General features: G+C 57.8%; 1 protein-coding gene across 2 annotated transcripts; it reads left to right on the top strand.

Annotated features, from left to right (window-relative positions):
- Positions 1 to 456: 456 nt before the first annotated feature.
- On the top strand, positions 457 to 16,112 carry PITX1 (paired like homeodomain 1). Of its 2 annotated transcripts, none has more exons than XM_066977028.1 (4): positions 457 to 653; positions 9,231 to 9,412; positions 12,211 to 12,416; positions 14,773 to 16,112. In XM_066977028.1, the coding sequence occupies exons 2-4, from the start codon at positions 9,250 to 9,252 to the stop codon at positions 15,310 to 15,312; spliced, it is 909 nt and encodes a 302-aa protein (XP_066833129.1). In that variant the 5' UTR covers positions 457 to 653; positions 9,231 to 9,249; the 3' UTR covers positions 15,313 to 16,112. The 2 variants fall into 2 exon arrangements, with proteins under 2 accessions (XP_066833129.1, XP_066833128.1); XM_066977027.1 differs by lacking the exon at positions 457 to 653 and adding an exon at positions 8,741 to 9,084.
- The last annotated feature ends 1,428 nt before the right edge of the window (positions 16,113 to 17,540 follow it).

Below are 17,540 nucleotides of genomic sequence, written 5' to 3'. Positions count from 1 at the left end.
CCGCTGGGCTCTCAAAAACCCCAAGAGGGGGCACACGTCAGAAGTGAGGTGTCTGAAATTTCCGAAGCTCCCTGAGAAAATGAAGCTGGACAAAGGGCCTGGGGACGGATGTTTGGCTGGCGGGGCAGCAGAGCTCCCCGACCGCGTGTCCTCCGGGCCCCGTCCAGCTCTGGGCGCTGTTTGCTGCCTCCCCCCCGGCCCTGAGCCCTGCACCGGGGGCGTTTTTCAGGGCATCTCCTCGGGAGGGAGGGGGGAGAAAAAAAAAAAAGAAGAAAAAAAAAAAAAGTGGTCGTTGCTTTCCACTCCCCCCTCAGACGAAGCGAAGCAGCCGGGAGGAAATGAGGAGGGCAGGGGCCGTGGAGCCGGCAGCACGGAGCTGCCCGAGGGGTGGCCGCCGCCGGCACCGGCACCGGGAGCGGCGGGGCCGCGCTCCGAGGGGGCCGAGCCGGGGGATGCCGCAGCCGGGGCACGGAGGTGCCGGTGTCCCGGTGCTGCCGGCCCTCCCCCGGCCCTCCCCCGTGTGCGGCACCCTGGGACGGGGCTGACGTCAGGAGGAGACGGGGAAATCTCCGAAGAAAAGCCCGGAGCGGCGGGCAGGGCGCGCACAGCGCCCGCCGGGCCCGGCCCCCCGCCGCCGCCGAGCGCACCGCCCGGTAAGTGCTCGGGGACGGCCCCACGCGTGTTTCCCCCCCCCCCTCTCCCCGCGCCCGGACCGCCCCCACGCGTGTGTGTCCCCCGCCCGGACCGCCCCCACGCGTGTCCCCCACGCCGCCCCCCCCCCCCCCAGACCCGTTGGCCCCGGTGCGCGCCCCCACGCGTGTGCCCGGCGCCCGCCGCGAGTCCCCACGCGTGTCCCGTGGGGCCCGGCCCGCCCCCGGCTCCCCCCCTCTCGCCTCCCCCGGGCGGCTCCGCGGGCGGCGGCCGGAGGTGCGGAGCCTCCCGGGGCCGGGCCGGGAGACAAAGCGGGGCCGGGGGCTCGCCCCTCGCCGCCGCCTCGCCTCGCCGCCGGCCCCGCTCCGCGCTCCGCGCCCGGCCGCGGCCCTTGACATCTCCTTACACCGCGCATAAATTCTTTCGGGGCCTCTGCGCTTCGTCAGCCCTGACAAATGCGCTGGGAAATGCAATTCCAGAGGAGTTAGCTCATTTTATATGTTATTTCATTTTATTTTATTCTATTCTATTTTATTTTATTTTATTTTATTTTATTTTATTTTATTTTAATTCTATTCTTTTCTATTCTATTCTATTCTATTCTATTCTATTCTATTCTATTCTATTCTATATTACTCTATTCTATTCTATATTACTCTATTTTATTCTATCTTAATCTATTCTATTTTATTCTAATCTATTCTATTCTATTTCACTCTATTCTATTTTATTCTAATCTATTCTATTCTATTTCACTCTATTCTATTTTATTCTATTCTATTCTATTTTATTCTATTCTATTTTATTCCATTCAATTCCATTCTCTTTTCCTCTATTCTCTTTTACCCTATTCTACCCTAACACACCGTTTTCAGCCCCCAGCCCTTCTGCGCGGAGCAAAGCGCGGCCGCTGCCCGCTGCCCGGCCCCGGGGCTGTACCGGTGGCAGCAGCAGCACCGGGCGGGGAGCGGGGGGGGCTCGGTGCCCCCCCGACGGCTGCTGGGGAGGCTCCTCCGGGGCTGCGCGGCCGCGGAGGAAACTCGAGGGACAGAGCCTGGGCCGTCGATGAATTAATTCCAGGCTCAGAAAAAGAATATTCCGCGGTGCCTCTGCTTTGCTTTTTTTTTCTTTCTTTCTCTCTTTATTTATTGTTTCTTTTTTATTGAAAAAAAAAAAAAAAAGTAGGCACTTTTTAGGAGCTGCGTAGGGCGCGAGTGTCTCGTTATCCGGGATAACGCTGCGCACAACGGGACCGAAATTCTCGGAGGGTGTGGAAAAAGGGTTTTTTTTCGGCGTGTTAACCCTGCTGAAAGCCTGCGAGGCTCCCCACTAACGGCATCTTTAGGAGAGTTTTTTAGGTGTCGCGCTAAAATAATTGTCCCTAGGAGAGTTTTCTGTTACTTCGTCCTTTCTCCTTAAATCTTGCCAACCTCACCGTAAGAGAACACAAACGCCGAGGCACGAATTGAACACAAACCAATAAAGTGCATGTACCGAGGACCGAGACGCCGTTTGCTTGTTTTATAACAAAGTTAAAAATACATAATTTCTACTTAACAAACCAAGGTGCGTGTTCTCCGCGCTATTCCCAGCGCCAGGTTGAGCCGCTGATCTAAAAACTGACTTCCAAATAACTGCTGAGAGCTACTTCGCTTGGAGAACCTCCTCAAAAATCCTTCTTTTGCCTGAAATACGGACAAGGTCCTGGAAATCCCGTGCTGGAGCTGTGGCAAGGCTTCCCGGGGAAGTTTTAGCCGAGTTAAATCGCGCCTGTGAGCGAGGCAGATATTTCCTACCGAAACCCACCGCCGAACAATAACCTGGCGGGCTCTGCAGCCTGTCCTTTACAGTTGTTTTTTATTGTTCCCGCAGATTTTATTATGAATTCGTGTATTTCCGAGGGTACAGCCTGCTCGCCGTGCTTAGAGAAAGGAGCGCCTTGCTCCGAGAAAATGACTGCGGGGTGAGCGATGAGTTATTTCCCTCCCGTGATGAGCAGCCCAGATAGATGTTGCTTTTAAATAACAAAAGGGGAGGAGAAATCATTCTCTAGTAAAGCCGAATTCCTTCGTTAGACCGCCTCCTAAACGTGCTAATAAAACTAATTCGTTTTATTTGCCCTCGGCTTTTATATCTAACCCCGCGCGCTGATTAGCGCAGCCCTCTTGCAGGCGGCGTGCTCCTATCTCGCCCCGAGATGTCCCGGTCCCATACGGCCCTTCCCGAGGGGAACCGGCCCCAAAAGTGTCCCCAAGCCTCATCCCGCCGGGGTTTGCTCCCCGGGCCCCGGGACCGAGCGGGGCCGCCGGCAGCGGGGGAAATCAGCGTGCCCTGGGGGAGAGCTGGGGGGAGAAAAGCAAAGAAAATCGGGGCTGAACGCACACAAAGGTGAATTGTTTCTCCGATTTTGCTTTTTGAAGCAGGAAACGTGGGGCTCTGCAGAGATTCGCTGCTGTTCTGGGAACATTAAAGAGCCCAGCGCGTTATTAGAATATTTCAGCCTTTCAGGAAATGTTGTGTTTAGGGGAAATGTGTTTCCCCCATCCATCCACTGCAGCAATTAAGAGGTTGCTCGCCTGAAACAAGGTGGGGGGAAACCCACAAGGAAACATAATACCGGTGGTTCCAAACGCTGCCTCCTTTTCTGCTGAAGAAAGATCCGAGCACATGCCAACGGGGTGCCCGGGCCTTTGATTATCTTCCACCAGAGGCATCTTTTTTTGGGTCTACAAAACACATTTCGGATCTAAAGATGCCCTGAGTAACATGAGCAGGCTACCTAGCAAGCGCCGCTGCCCCTTCCTCCATCAATTAATAGGAAAAGCATGTTCCCTCTGCTCCGAGAGGGAATTGTGGGACCGTAGTGGACTTTTCCCTTCTCTTCCCCCCACCCAGAGAAAAAGCCCCCCGGGTCCCCCGGCTGCCCAGCGCCTGCCCATGGGCTGCCAGCAGCGAGCTGTTCGGGTGCCTTTTCTCGGAGCACGCTTCGGTGATCGTGGCCTGAAGGATGCGGGAAGGGCCGCGAAAGCAGCTCGGGGTGGGACCTGGCATTTAGGGAGAAGTCAGCCCAGGAGGAGGCTCGGGAGATGGTTTTGTTTTCGGGGCGAGGGTCGGGGGAGGAGGGCCGAGGGGAACCCCCCTGCCTGCGTCCAGCTGCACAAACCCGAATAGGAAAAACCGTTCCTCCAGCCGTCAGTCACTGCGTTTCAAGAAAGCCTTGGGGTATCATTTGTATCTGTCAGAAAACATTAAGCCTTCAGCTTTTTCATCCCCAGTTTTTGCAAGCGCTGCCGCTGGCCGTCGGCGCCTGGGGCAGCCCCGGGCCGGGGGGGGGGAGGCGAGGGGCTCGGGGCCCGGGACGAGCTGCAGCGGGGCTCCGGCAGGCTCCGGCACACACCGGGTGTCCCGCGAGGTGCCGCCGGCCGAACGCCCCCAGAAAAAAAAAAATAAAAAATCATTTTCTCCCCAGAAAACTCACTTCCCCCCCTCTGGGTGTGAATAGCGGGGAGAGCCGGGGCGGTGGGGCAGGGCCGGCCCCGAGGGAAGCGCGGAGCCCCCCCGGCCCCCTGCGCTTTGGCAGCGGGCAGAGGCGCATCGGGGGCTTTGGGGGCCGGGGGGGGGGGGCCGGGGAAAGCCGCCGGCGGGCAGCAGCGGCGCAGCGCTGCGCGGAGGGGCCCTGCGCGCCCGCGGAGGCGGAGGCTTGGCCGGGGCCGGGGAGCGACGGGGGCTGCAGATCCAAAAGGGGCTGATTTCGTTTTGCTCAGCTCCTTAGGAAAATTGCTCTCCTGGCTGCGCAGAGGAGGACAGGCCGGCTAGGAGCCAGCGTAATTTTCCACCTTCCTTCCCTGAGCGATTTAACATGCTCTCTCGGCTGGGTTTCTTCCCCCTCTCTCTGCTTCCCTCTGTCCGTCCTCCAGTCCCGGCCGCCGCGGGCATCCCGCAGGGCTGCGGGGCTCGTCCCGTGGCCGCCGTGACTCGGGGGATGCTCGCTTTCCTCTTAGGGCCGCGGCAGAGGAGGGGAGCGGGGGGCAGCCACAGTGGCGGCGAGGAGCGCTGGGCTCTGCCTTGCGCGGGGGTGTGCGCTGGGGGGGCGATGCTTTTGGGGCAGGACCCCCGAGGGACACCGCACCGACGGACATCTGCCCCGGTACGCCGCAGCAGCAAACTCCGGCCCGGAGGAGCGGTCGGAGCTCCGCGGGGATCTGCGCTTCCCTGCGCGCATCCCTGCGCGCATCGCCCCGTCTGCTTGTTCCCGACACGCGTGGGCAGCCGTGGGCCAGAGCCACGCACCAGCAAAGGCCGGGAGCAGGGGCTGGAGGGTAAAATCCACTCATTTACCCATGCGGGGGACATTTTCATGGTAGGAAGCTTTAAAAATGGCCCTGAGCCCTGTCAAGGAGCAGCCGGCTCTGCGCGCAGAGGAGCTGCGCACTTCCAGCCGCTGTCACCTCCCCGTCGATGTCTCCTGCTTAAGCCAGTGGCGATAGCCCTCTGCCACCCCCGCACCTCCCGCCGGGCACTTCTGGGAGGGTTTTATTATTCATGTTGTTTTCCTACAGCAACTCCCAGCCGCGGGGCTCCGCCAAGGAGCGCCAGGTGGAGGCTGACTGGCTTGTCTTGGCTTTGCTTGGGCTTGCTTTGGCTGGGCTTGCTTTGATTGAGTTTGGCTGGGTCGTGTTTAGGTTGGTTTGTCTTGGGTTGGGTTGTTTTGGATTGGGTTGGGTTGATTTGGTTTGGTTTGGTTTGGTTTGGTTTGGTTTTTTTTCGTGGTCGAGTTGGATTGGGTTGAGTTGTCTGGGCTTGGGTTTGGTTAAGTTGGGTTGGAGAAACTCTCCCTTCCCCCTTGCAGCTCTTTTTTTATAGAGGGCTTCCCTCTCCTTTCGGGCAAAGGTGCGCTCGGGAGGAGATGCTTTCTTTTTTGTAACAATTCCCAATAATTTATAGACTGAATCTGAGTCTATACAATGCTAATAAACCTGAAGAGGAAAAGCTGGCAGAGACTTAACTTTGCTGCCTGATATACGGCCCAGGTGGTTCTGCCTTGGCTACAAACACTGCAGCCAGCCGGGGTGGGAGCTCCTGTCCGAAAACAGAAATCCCTGGTGTGGGACTTGTCCGGGGGCCTCTGGGGGGGCTGTCCGCCCCTTCGAGAGGCACAGGGGGTCCTTCCCTCATTCAGACGTGTCTTGACCTCTTCTTAACGGAGTTATCACTGCCGTGGCCGACACTGATTTATTTATAAGCGCCATCCCTCGTTCTGGGATTATTTATAGCAGACGGAAGCGGAGCGGTGAATTTGCGGGGCCTCCAGCCCGTTACAGCTCGGGGGTGCAGCCCCCGGCCGGGGGAGCCCCTGGTGCGGAGGTTTCCCACGCAAAACCCCCGGCTGAGCTCTGCAGCCCCCCCGAACCCCCCAGCCCGAGCCCCCCTCCGCCTCTCCCGGCCCTTCCCACGCCCACGCGGGTCACGGCTTCCCCGGGACGGCCCCGCGGGGACGGGAGGCTGCCGGGCCTCCGCCGCCGGCCTCCCCTCGGAGAGGGGCATCGAGGCTCGCCTGGGGTTCTGGCCTGCGGAACGGCGAGGTGTGACGCCACGGAGCGAGGCGTGACGTCACGCGGGGGGGGGGGGGGGGGGGGACGTGACGTCATGGGGAAAGACACCGAGGAGGGACGCGCCCCGCAACGGAGCTCCCGAAACGGAGCGAGCCCGGCACGAGGAGAGAGGGGAAAGCGCAAAGCTGGGGCCTGCGGGTGCGCCCTGCAGGGTTGTCGCGACACGCGCTTGTCCCGACAGCGGCGGGGAGAAGCGGCGGCCTCGGCCCTGCGCGACAGGAGCCTCCCGGCCCCCAGAGCACGGAGGGAGAGGATGCCCCAGGCCCACAGAAATCCCCTGTAAGACGTTCAGCCGCTGCGTGGCACCGCAGACCCGTGCGCAAGGGTGCGGCACAAGCCTGCCCCACGGCCGGGCACGGACACGCGTGGGGAGGCCAGGAGAGGACCGGGGGAGGGTCCTGCTCGGTCCCTTCCTCCCGAAAGCCCCCCGGGAGCGGCGGGCCCGGCCCGTTTCTCTCCATCAAACCCCGGGGGTTGTGCCCGGGGCTGGTCCCCCCCTCCCGGCCCTTGGCCCCGGGGACCCCCCAGAAGCTGTCCCCGGCTTTATCGCTGCCTCCACCTCGGGGAAAACCCGCTCGTGGCCGGAGCTGAGCCTTTCCCTTCGCTCGGCGGGAGGATTTGAGCCTAGAACGAATTTTTTAAATATATTTTATAGAGCAGAACAAAAACTGTAAATTAGGCAGAGTGAGAAAAAAAAAATAGAAAAAGAAAGAAAAATCCCGCCTCCGGTTTGAAGGCTGCTGCGAGCAGTAGGTTTAAAATAGCCGGAGTGGAGCAGCCGGGCTGTTGGCAGGCTCCTTCCCTCCCTCCCTCCAGCCTGGCTCCATCCTGCTCCCGCTGAGAGCGGAGGAACCCCCGGAGACCTGCCCGGGGCTGCCGCCGCTCCCGGCCCCGCAGAAAATATATATATTTAAAAAAAAAAAAAAAAAAAAAGAAAAAAGAAAAAAGAAAAAAAAAAGATGGGACTGTGAAGAGTGCATGCTTGCAGTCCTGTCACCCTCACCCCAGAGCCAGAGAAGGCCGACAGCACCTCTCGCTTGTCCCCCGGGAGGAGCCCCCGTCCTTCCCCTGCATCAGCTGAGCCCCCCCGGCCCCAGGGCCCCAGCTGCTGAGAGCTGCGGATTAAACCAAGTCCGGCCTGAGCGGCCTCGAAATTGTCTGGTTCACCTCGGGTGCCCGAAATCCCCCGTCGTTTGCAAGCTCCTGAGCTGAATTTGGCTAACACAAGGACACTAAAATGCCACCAAAAAAAAAAAAAAAAAAAAAGAGAAGAAGAAGAAAAAAAAAAGAAGGGGGGGGGGGGGGGTAGAGACCTGAGTGCGACAGCACCTACCTGTGCACACCCTTAACTGCACAAGGCGCTGCAGATCAGAGGTGAGGGGGCTGAGGCTGAGAGTTTTGGGCATCCCCCGGCCCCATGGGCAGGGGGGGGCGGCCCCTGCAGCCCCCGGGCTCTGGGGGCTCTGCCGGAGGGCGCGGGGCGGGCCCGGCAGCATCACCCCGGCGGGGTAGGAAAAAAGCCTGCACGACTGGAACATTGCTTCCCTCCACTTTCCATAAAACAGTTCAAAAGTTCTCTCGCACATCTTTACTTGATTTGAAAGCAAAATAGAGTGTCAGGATGGATCAGTTAAAGCGAGCCGAGAAAATAAAGAGGAGAGAAGGTCCTTTCCCCGGGCGGAGTCGCAGCCAGGGTCCCTCTGCCCCATCCCCTCGCCCTGTCCCCCAGAGCACCCCTCACCTGCCCCCAGCCCGAGGGCTTCCCGTGTTTTTTTTCCACCTCCCCACACCCCGAGGTGTTGTCCGGGAGGGCCCAAGGCCCTGCCCCGGCCCGTGGGGGGGGGGGGTGGGGGGGCACAGAGGGTCGCTTTGGGATGGAGACCCGGCGTTATCCGCGATGCGCCGGGAGATGCTGCCCTGGGAGCGTCGGCCAGGAGCTTTATTCTAACCCCCTCGGCGAGAGAAAAGGAAAAAAAAAAAATTAAAAAAAGGCTAAAACCGGTTCAGGCACAAATCCCGGGAGGCCGACCCCAAAGAAATCCCCCTGAGACCCGCCGTGGGGTCCCTGCGTGCTGCGCGGGGTGCCGGAGGGGGGGTGCGGGGTGCGGAGGTGCCGCCGTGCGCAGGGGCGCAACCTGCGCGCTGCCGGCGGGATGGGGAGGGGGAAAGGATGGGGGTGCTGTCACACCGCCCCCCCCCCCCCCAAAAAAAAAAAAAAAGGCTGGGGACAGGCTGGGGGGGTGGAGGCCAGCCGGCCTGCGAGCGGCTGGCAATGATTTTCCACCTTCCCATTCGTTTCTGAAATATTTTTTGTACCTCGCCGAGGCTGGGGGAGGCTGCGGGAGGCGGGGGGGGGGGGGGGGGGTCGGGGAGCTGGGGGGCGGCACCCTCGCAGCAGAAGCGGGAGCAGGGAGAGGGGGTCGGGAGGGGGGGGTCCCGGCGGGAGGGGGATGCGCGGGGGGGCTGCGCGGGTTCGGCCGCGGCCGCGCAAGGAGCGCGCATCGGCGGGGAGCGCGCGGGCAGGTCCGGGTCCGCCCGGCCGGGCTGGGCGAGCGCTAGATGGAGTGATGCATGAGCGAGACGGGGAGGTTTTAACCTTCAGGGGGAGGAGCCGCGTTTAACTACAGGCATTTGTTCTAGGGCAGGTCACTTTAATCTCTTTAGCTTTAAACTGTCCAACTCGCAACTCGCGTTTCTCTATAAGGGATCTTTACCACTTCCCTGCCTATGCGGCCGGAGTGCCGTGCCTCTCCCCGAGCAGAGACAAGCGGCTTCGAGGCACTGCTCAGATCTCTTCTTCCGACACCCTTAAAATTATACTGTTAGTAATAAGTGGATTTGCTTTTGTTTTTGTTGTTTTTTTTTTCCTTAAAAAAAAAAAAAAGGAAAGAAAAAAAAAGAAACCAAAAAAAAAAAAAACCTCCTTGTTCCTTTCTGTGTGGAATAAACACCTGCAAACTCCCCCAGGCAGCCCGGCGCCCCTGCCATGGATTCCTTTAAAGGTGGAATGAATTTGGAGAGACTGCCCGAGAGCTTGAGACCCCAACCCTCCCATGACATGGCTTCCAGCTTCCATTTGCAAAGATCCTCGGAGCCCAGAGACCCGATCGAGAACTCAGCCAGTGAATCCTCCGACACGGAGGTGCCAGGTAACCCCCCCGCGGCCCCGGCCCGCTCCCCCCCCTGCGCCGCCGCCCCCTCCCCACCGCTCCTTCCCCTCCCCGGGCGGCCGGCGCTGCTCTGCCCGCGCCCCCCGCGCAAGCGGAGCCCGTGGGGGGCCGGGGGGCAGCAGCCGCCGCTGCCCCCGGTGCCTCCATCCCCCCAAAAAACCCCACGGAAGGGGCGAGAGGGGGCCAGGGGCCCGCACGGAGCGGCCGCGCTGACAGCCGCGGAGAGGGACACGCGTGGCCACCGAGCCCATCCCACGAGCTGCTTTTTTCATTATTTTTTTTTCTTCTTTTATTTTTTGTATTTCGATTTTTTTATTATTATTTAAATAGTTATTAATCGATCGGGTCGAAGGGAAAGGGGGGACTCATCGGGGAGCGCGGTTTTGCCGGAGGTTTCTGAAGTAATGTCAGCTTTTGCCCGGGTTTGTTTTCCAGCTCGGGAGGTGCAGGCACGGAAAGAGATCTCTCTGTCAAAGGAGGCGGGTGGGGGGGGGGGAAGGAAAAAAAAAATTAAAAATAAAATAAAAAAAAGCCCCGCAGAGCAGGAGAGGCGGCGTGGGGCCGCCGCGGAGGGGATGTGCGCGGCCGCGGAGAGGTTTCGCGCAGAGCTGCGCGCTCTGCAGAGGCTCCGGGCGCCCTGAGCACCATGTGCACGGGCTGCAGGGAAAGCTGTGGTTTCCCAGTTTGTATTCAATTAAAGTAGCAACATTTCTAGGATGACAAGGAAAGCTAGGAGAAGGAAACAAAAGCTGCAGGAAGGAGCGTGATACCCGTTCTCCACCGAGACCTTCTCGGGAGAAGTTTATGTCTCATTTCGTTTCAATTTTTTTTCCGAGATGATGGTGCTCTTCTCGCTTTTAGCAGGTCCTATAATCTAGAGAGTGGCCGCGGCGCGGGCCAGTCCCGAAGTGGCACACGGTGATAAACGGGGGCTGGTTTGTGCCTCCCAGGCTGATTCGCAAACAAAGTTAGGGACCGGCGTCTGGAAGGGACTGCGAGATTAGAGGGGATTATTTGAGATTAGAGAGGGAGATTTGCTCCATTTTGCACTACCCCTGTATGTGACCCCTCGGTGCCGGGGCAGGGCTCAGGACCTGCCTGCTTTTCTTCTCCGAGCAGCTACAAAATACCTTCCATGATTTCTTTTCTTTCATTTTTTTTTTCTTTTTATTTTTCCTTTTTTAATTTTTATTATTATTTTTTTTATTTTTAAAGGCGCAAATGCCAATTAAACGTCACGCGTGCTGTGTTTTGAAATTGTAGCAGGGCCGGGCTCGGAGGCCGGATTTTTACCGAAATCACGGCCAGGCTAAACCCGGCGCGGGGGCTGCGGCCGCAGCGCTTTGCCTTGTGCTCCCCCTGCCCGGGACCCTCTCGGCCCGGTTCTTGCGAGCCTTTCCCGGCCGGGAACGAGAGCAAAGGCAGCCCCGAGCCGGAGCCGTGCGGGTTTCTTTTATTTTGCTTTCTCTTTCCCGCGGCGCGGCCGGTCCAGCCCAGGCCGGGTAGCGATGTGCTGCTGCTGCTGCAGGCCGTGCTGGCTCTGCAAACCCCTCACCGCACACAGGGGCTGCGATCGGCCCCCACACCGCTTCGGGGTTTCCATTTCAGCTCTGTTCTCCCCCCACACACACCCCTTTTATTACGGGGGCGAAAAGCTATCGCTGGGTGACTTTGCAAGGACGAGCCCTCCCGGCCTTCGGATGCAACCCGCGATTATTTTTAGCCTCCCGGCCACCTCGCAGGGCTCGGGGCTGCACAAAAGCCCCCGAGCCCCCCCGGGCAAGCCGCCCCCGGGAGCCGGGCAGCGGGCCCCGAGCCCCGCCGGCTCCCCTTAGGCAGCAGCAACAGGACGGGGCCGGGGGGGGGGGGGTGCGGTGGCAGCCCCCAGCCCCGCACCGCAGTGCCCGGGGGGGGACCCCGAGCCCCGGGCGCACCTTTCCCGGCCCGGCCCGTCTCGTTCCGGCCTTCCCACCCCATTCCCCGCGCCTAAACGCGGCCAAAGCCGGGCTGGGAGAGCAGAGAGGGGCGATAAGAAAGGGGAGCGGGGCTCTGTCCCCCGTGGCCGTGGGGCCTGGGAGGGATTCCTGCTTCCAGGCCGCGCAAATCCCCACCGCGAAAGCGCGCCTGGCTTTTTGTTTGTTTGTTTGTTTGCTCTTTTCGATAGGATTTTTTTTTAATTTATTTTATTTTATTTTATTTTTTTGCGGTGGGCTTTGCTCAGCCTCGGGTTAAAATAAACAGTGAAATCCTAAAAGCAGCTGAAGAAAATAAAAGGAAAAAAAAAAAAGAAAAAAAAATCTGGGGAGTGGAGAGGTAGAGAGAGGGTGCCTTTTGCAATTAATTGCTGCTGCCTTTTACACCCCCACCTTGCCAAAGTTTCCTGTCGCGGCCGAGCACAACAAAGAAAATGGAGCAAAGATCGCGCCTTAGGTTTAAGGGAGTAAAAAGGTGCCGTGATCGGGCAGAGAGGCCGGTGCTGCAGGGAACCCGCTCTCCCCCCCGGTTTTTCTCGCCCCTCGGGCCCGCTCCAAGCCGGGCCGCCCCGGGGGTCTGGGTCCCGGGACGGGGAGCCCCTGCCTCCGTGCCGCGCTGGGTGCAGGGCCCCCGGGAGCCGGGTGGGTGCCCCCGGCAGGGCGGGCAGGGCCGGGGGCGGGGGGCGGCGAGTCTGCTTTGTGTGCCTGCATTTCTGTCTGAACAAAACGCAAACTAAAAAAAAAAAAAATAAGGAAAAAAAAAATAAGGAAAAAAAAAAAACCCACCACGACACCCCACCGCAGAAAAAGAACGAAGCGGCGAGCAGAAAAACGAGGACGGGGCCGCCGACGACCCGGCGAAGAAGAAGAAGCAGCGGCGGCAGCGGACCCACTTCACCAGCCAGCAGCTGCAGGAGCTGGAGGCCACCTTCCAGCGGAACCGCTACCCCGACATGAGCATGCGGGAGGAGATCGCCGTCTGGACGAACCTCACCGAGCCCCGAGTCCGGGTAAGAGGGGTGCGGGGGGGGGGGGTGCGGGGGGGCAGGGGAACAACCCCTCGCGGGAGCCGCTCCGGCCCTCCCTGGCCGTGATTTTGAATTGCTAAACTCGGCGGCGGGGCCGGCCAGGAGAAATTCACCTCCCGGCTTCGGAGATGCTGCCCCCGAAAAAGCTGCGCCCGGAGCCGGGGGGAGGTCGGAGGAAGCCGGCTGCGGGGCGAAGCCCCCCCCCCCCCCCCGGTGGGCACCCCCCTCTCGCCCCCTTGGCTTCGCCGGCGCACGGGGAGGGCGATGTCCCGTGGCACGGCACTGCTCCCCCGCAATGCGGCCGCGGAATCGCGGCTCGGCCCCCGGGGACCGGCCCCAGCCCCAGCGCGGAGCCGTGCGGCCCCTCCGCGCCCCGCCGCGCATCTCCCGCGGCTCCCCCGGGGGCTCTTTGCAGAGGCCGTCGGTGGGCAACGTGAAGGGCAAGGGCTGCGGGGCGCTTACACTGCACAGGCAATAAGCCCTGCAGACGCGGAATTGTAAGGAGAAGGAGCCTGGTCTTTATACGCCTCGGAGCCGATGGCACCTCGGAATATAGATATATAGATATATATATATATATAGCCCCGGCTGTTATTTAGGGGGAGATTTACGCGTGAGATAGCGAGCGGCCAAAGCGGAGCGGCTCGGGCTGTGCTCACCCGCAGCCCCCCCGCTCTGTGCCTGCGCTGACACGGCTCGCCCGGCTCCCCTTGGCGTCCCCCCCCGGGACATTCAATTCCCCCGCGTGGAAAAGCGAGGCGGCAGCGCCCGGAGCAGGAGCCGGGGAGAAAAAAGGGGTGCGGGGAGAGCGGGGTCCCCCCCCGACCCAGAAAATCCGTTTTTGTCCCGGTCCTTAAACATCGAGTGACCGAAACGGATGGCGAAGATTTTGTTTAAAATCTTGCAAGAGTAAACAGCCGCTGCATCGGAAAGCATTGTCCTAATTGCGTTTAAAACAAAACAAAGCCGGAGCGGAGACTAAACTGCATTAATATTGCTGGAATATTTCAGGAAACAAATAAAACTAATATATGAGTAGCCATTAACATAATTTCGTTCTCCCTCTGTGTGGAGATGTTTTGGTTTGATGTTCTGAGATTGCAGATTGCAAATCTAACCTTAATTTGCTGTGAGGGCCTTCCTTTAAAATGTCTAGGAGCCATAATTAAAACTATTACCCTCATTTTCAGGAAATTCCTGTCTGGAAGCACCTTCCGAGGAGTATATTACAGGTTTCGAACATGTTGGCTTTCGTTTCCTCTTCATATTTATACGGGATTCTTTTGATTATTGTTATATTTTTTTTCAATAGACCCCGCCATCCCTTCCCTCCAAGTTTCCATCCCTGAGCCCACGGTTTACTAGGAGTTGCGCCATTCCTGCGCTGGGAGGGGAGGCTCCGGGAGCTGCCCCCGCGCCGGCTCCGGGGGGCGCGGGGAGGGAGCGCAGCCTCCGCGGGGCCGGGCGCACGGAGCCGCGGGGAGCCCGGGGGAGCCCGGCCGGAGAGGCTGGCGAGCCGGCAGCGGGGCCGTGCTGCTTTCTGAACCTGGGAAGAGAATTTGGGACTGCCCGGCCCCGGCCAGCTCCTCCTGCCCCGGCTCATGGCTCGCATCGCGGGGGGCTCAAGCGCTTTGCGAGGGCTAAAAAAAAAAAAAAAAAAAAAATACGAGAGAGCCTGGATCAGGTTTTTGCATCAAACACCAGGAGCGGCCCCCGCTTCTCTGTTCCCTAGTCAGGGCTGTAAATTCTCATTAGATATAAAGGCAGAGGCTGCATCCATCCAAGGGCGATGCAGGGCCTGATTTTTTTTTTTTTTTCAAACCTAAACATACTAATCCAATCCCCTTTTTTATGATCTGTAACAGGGGACTTTTATTACACAGCATTAGCATTCGGAAACACGGCGGAGCCGGGGCGAGCCGGCCCTAATCAGAGCGGGCCGTGCCTTCGCCCCGTGGAGAGGGGCGAGGAGCGGAGGGGGGGAGCCGGGGGGACGCGGCCGGGACCGAGGCGCGCACCCGCGGGCACCCGCGCAGCGGGGCTGGCAGATGCCGCCGACCGCTCCCTGCGCGCACAGCCGCGCAGAGGGATGCGCGGATTTTTGGCTCCCGTGGAGAGGGGGCTGGGGGCCGCGCAAGAGGCTGTGCGCGGCCGCGGAGCCCCGGCCGGAGCCTGCGGAGGTTGGGGGGCGTTTGGCCGGCCCCCGGCTGTCCCCTGGCCGCCCGCTTGCTCGGGGCGGGGGGCTCCGGGCGCGCATCTTCGCGCGCTGCGCGCATCCTCTGCGCGGCCGTCGTGCGCGCCGTCGGCGCTGACCGTGCCGTGTCCGTCCCTCCCGCAGGTGTGGTTCAAGAACCGCCGAGCCAAGTGGAGAAAGCGGGAGCGGAACCAGCAGATGGACCTGTGCAAGAACGGCTACGTGCCGCAGTTCAGCGGGCTCATGCAGCCCTACGACGACATGTACGCCGGCTACCCCTACAACAACTGGGCCACCAAGAGCCTCACCCCGGCGCCTCTCTCCACCAAGAGCTTCACCTTCTTCAACTCCATGAGCCCCCTCTCGTCGCAGTCCATGTTCTCGGCTCCCAGCAGCATCTCCTCCATGAACATGCCGTCCAGTATGGGCCACTCGGCAGTGCCGGGCATGGCCAACTCCGGCCTCAACAACATCAACAACATCAGCGGCTCCTCGCTCAACTCGGCCATGTCCTCGCCGGCCTGTCCCTACGGGCCGCCGGGCTCGCCCTACAGCGTCTACCGGGACACTTGCAACTCCAGCTTAGCCAGCCTCAGACTGAAATCAAAGCAGCACTCCAGTTTCGGCTACAGCAGTTTGCAAAGCCCCGGCTCTAGTCTAAACGCCTGTCAGTACAACAGTTGACGGACTTGACACAAACCACCTCCGACAAACACCGCCGACAAAGCAAAGCAGAAACTAAGCGACGTTTAACGGAAAAGAAAAAAAAAAAAAAAACAATAATAAAATAAAGTAAGAACCCGATGATGACTAAAAGCAAAACCCGAGCAAAGTGAGAGAGGAAAAAAAAAGTAAAAAAAAAAAAAAAAATATATATATAAAACCCGAAATCTCCGCGGACTTCGATTGTCGAAAAAAAATACTAATGAAAACCGACGACACAACCAACAAAGCAGCGCTTTTTAAAACAAAACAAAAAAAATTAAAAATTAAACATCAAAAAAAAAAAAAACGTAAACGGACCAGAAAACTTTTGCAAGAGACATCGAAATCTGGTACATGGATGAGTTGCAATTTTTCTCTGGATTATGCGGGTTGTATGTGTTTACTTGAACTTGCACAGGAGTTTGTAAGGCGGCCGCTTCCCCGCGGGGAGAGCGGCGAGGGAGGGAGACGCCTCGGTGGTAAGAGCTGGTGGGACGGTTCTTGGCCGCTTGTCGCACGGGAAGAGTTTGGTTAATGTTTACCACTGAGAAACAGAATCACACTCAAAAACGACAAAAAAAAAAGGGGGGGGGGGGGGAAAAAAAATATAATTCGCAGAGGAGTTTCTGCGGGAAAAAATGGTAAAAATATTAGGTATGAAACTATTAAAAATAATAATGACAAGGGTCAACCACTTATATAAGGTTATATTTATATCTGCCGTTACATTGTGCCGGATCATTGTCCTTGGCCGTTGAATAAACTGTTTTTAAAATGCATGATTCTTGATGTTTTTTCTTTAGTTGGAAGCTATAATCCAGTCATTCCTGATACTAAGCAGCTCAAGGTTCCTACCTCTTCATCCTTTCCAAAAGACTGCAGTATCCCCGGTTGTGAGAGAGCACAGATACCCTCCAGCGATGCAAAAACTGTTCAGCTTTTCCCCATCCAAAGTCTTATCCTGATAATGAAATTATCATTCACCTTTATTTAAATGCAGGTTTTTTTTTTCTCTTAAAAAAAAAAATAAAAAACATTTTTAGAGTGTCTAAAAAAAAAAAAAAGACCAAAAATGGTCTATTATGAAGTGAATCCAGATACTGCATCTCTGCTAGAGAAACAGCGAGCCTCGGCGTCCGGAAAGGTTGCTTAGCAAAGCTGAAAGCGTTCCTTGCTTTTCTAACTGTGAAGGAAAAACAAGGAACCAAAAATGATCTTAAGGTGTTATTATCTTAAGGTGTTATTATGTAAATGTAGATACTTTAACAAGTGCTTGTTGGCAAAAAAAGAAAAAAAAATGAAAAAAATGATAAATATGATCTTTATTAATACGCATACAAAACGCATATGAAGTTTAATTGCAGGCATATTTGTTGCTTATTTTTGTCGATACTTATTACCTGTAGATGACAAAGAAACATAATATAAAATGCACACGGTACTTCTTTCCCAGTGTATTTCACACCTGTGGTAAACGTTACGCTGGATGTTTCAATTATGCTGTTGTGGATAAGGATGCAGTATATATATTGTTTTATAAGTTATGTTTTGTGATTTTTTTTTTTCAAAATTAAGAGCATGGGAATAAAAAAGAAAAAAAATGAAAAAAAAAAAAAAAACGAAACGAAATCTAGAAATGCCTTTAATGTTCTTTTCTGGCTGTGTTTAAGGGATCGACTGAGCGAGGAAAGCAGCTTTCTCCCCCCTCCCCGCCCCGCGGTGGAGTTTTGGGGAGGGCCCCTCCGCTTCCTCCCGGTAATTGCGCCGTCTCCCCGCGCCCCCCCGCGCCCCCCCCCCGGAGCCGCCGGCCCGGGGGGACGAAGTCTCCCTTCCCCGGGGAGGGGGCCTGCCGCCCCCAGGGGCGGCCGCGGCGCTGGAAACCCTACCCCCTTCTAATTTTATGGCAGGCTTTTACCGCTGCTGTTTTGGCGACCCGGCGGGGTTTATGGGCGCAGCCCTCCTGGCCGCGTGGATTTCTGCTCCCACGGAATAATAACGCCTCCAGCCGTGGGATCACTCCCCCCCCCAAAAAAAAAAAATGAAATATATAAAAAAAAAAGCTAACCCACGCACCCAGACGCCCCCCCTCGCTGTCACAGCTCCGCTGAGCCGTTTGCCCGTTTTGCCCAGGTGCGTTTTTCTCCTGCTCCCCCAAATCCCCCCGGATTCAGGACCCACACCTTCTTCTTCGATGCGTTTAATTTTTT

The sequence above is a fragment of the Anser cygnoides genome, chromosome 14, assembly GCF_040182565.1.
Source record: "Anser cygnoides isolate HZ-2024a breed goose chromosome 14, Taihu_goose_T2T_genome, whole genome shotgun sequence".
Taxonomy (NCBI): Eukaryota; Metazoa; Chordata; class Aves; order Anseriformes; family Anatidae; genus Anser; species Anser cygnoides.
The sequence above is the reverse complement of the archived record's forward strand: the minus strand, read 5'-3'. Positions and strand labels throughout refer to the sequence as shown.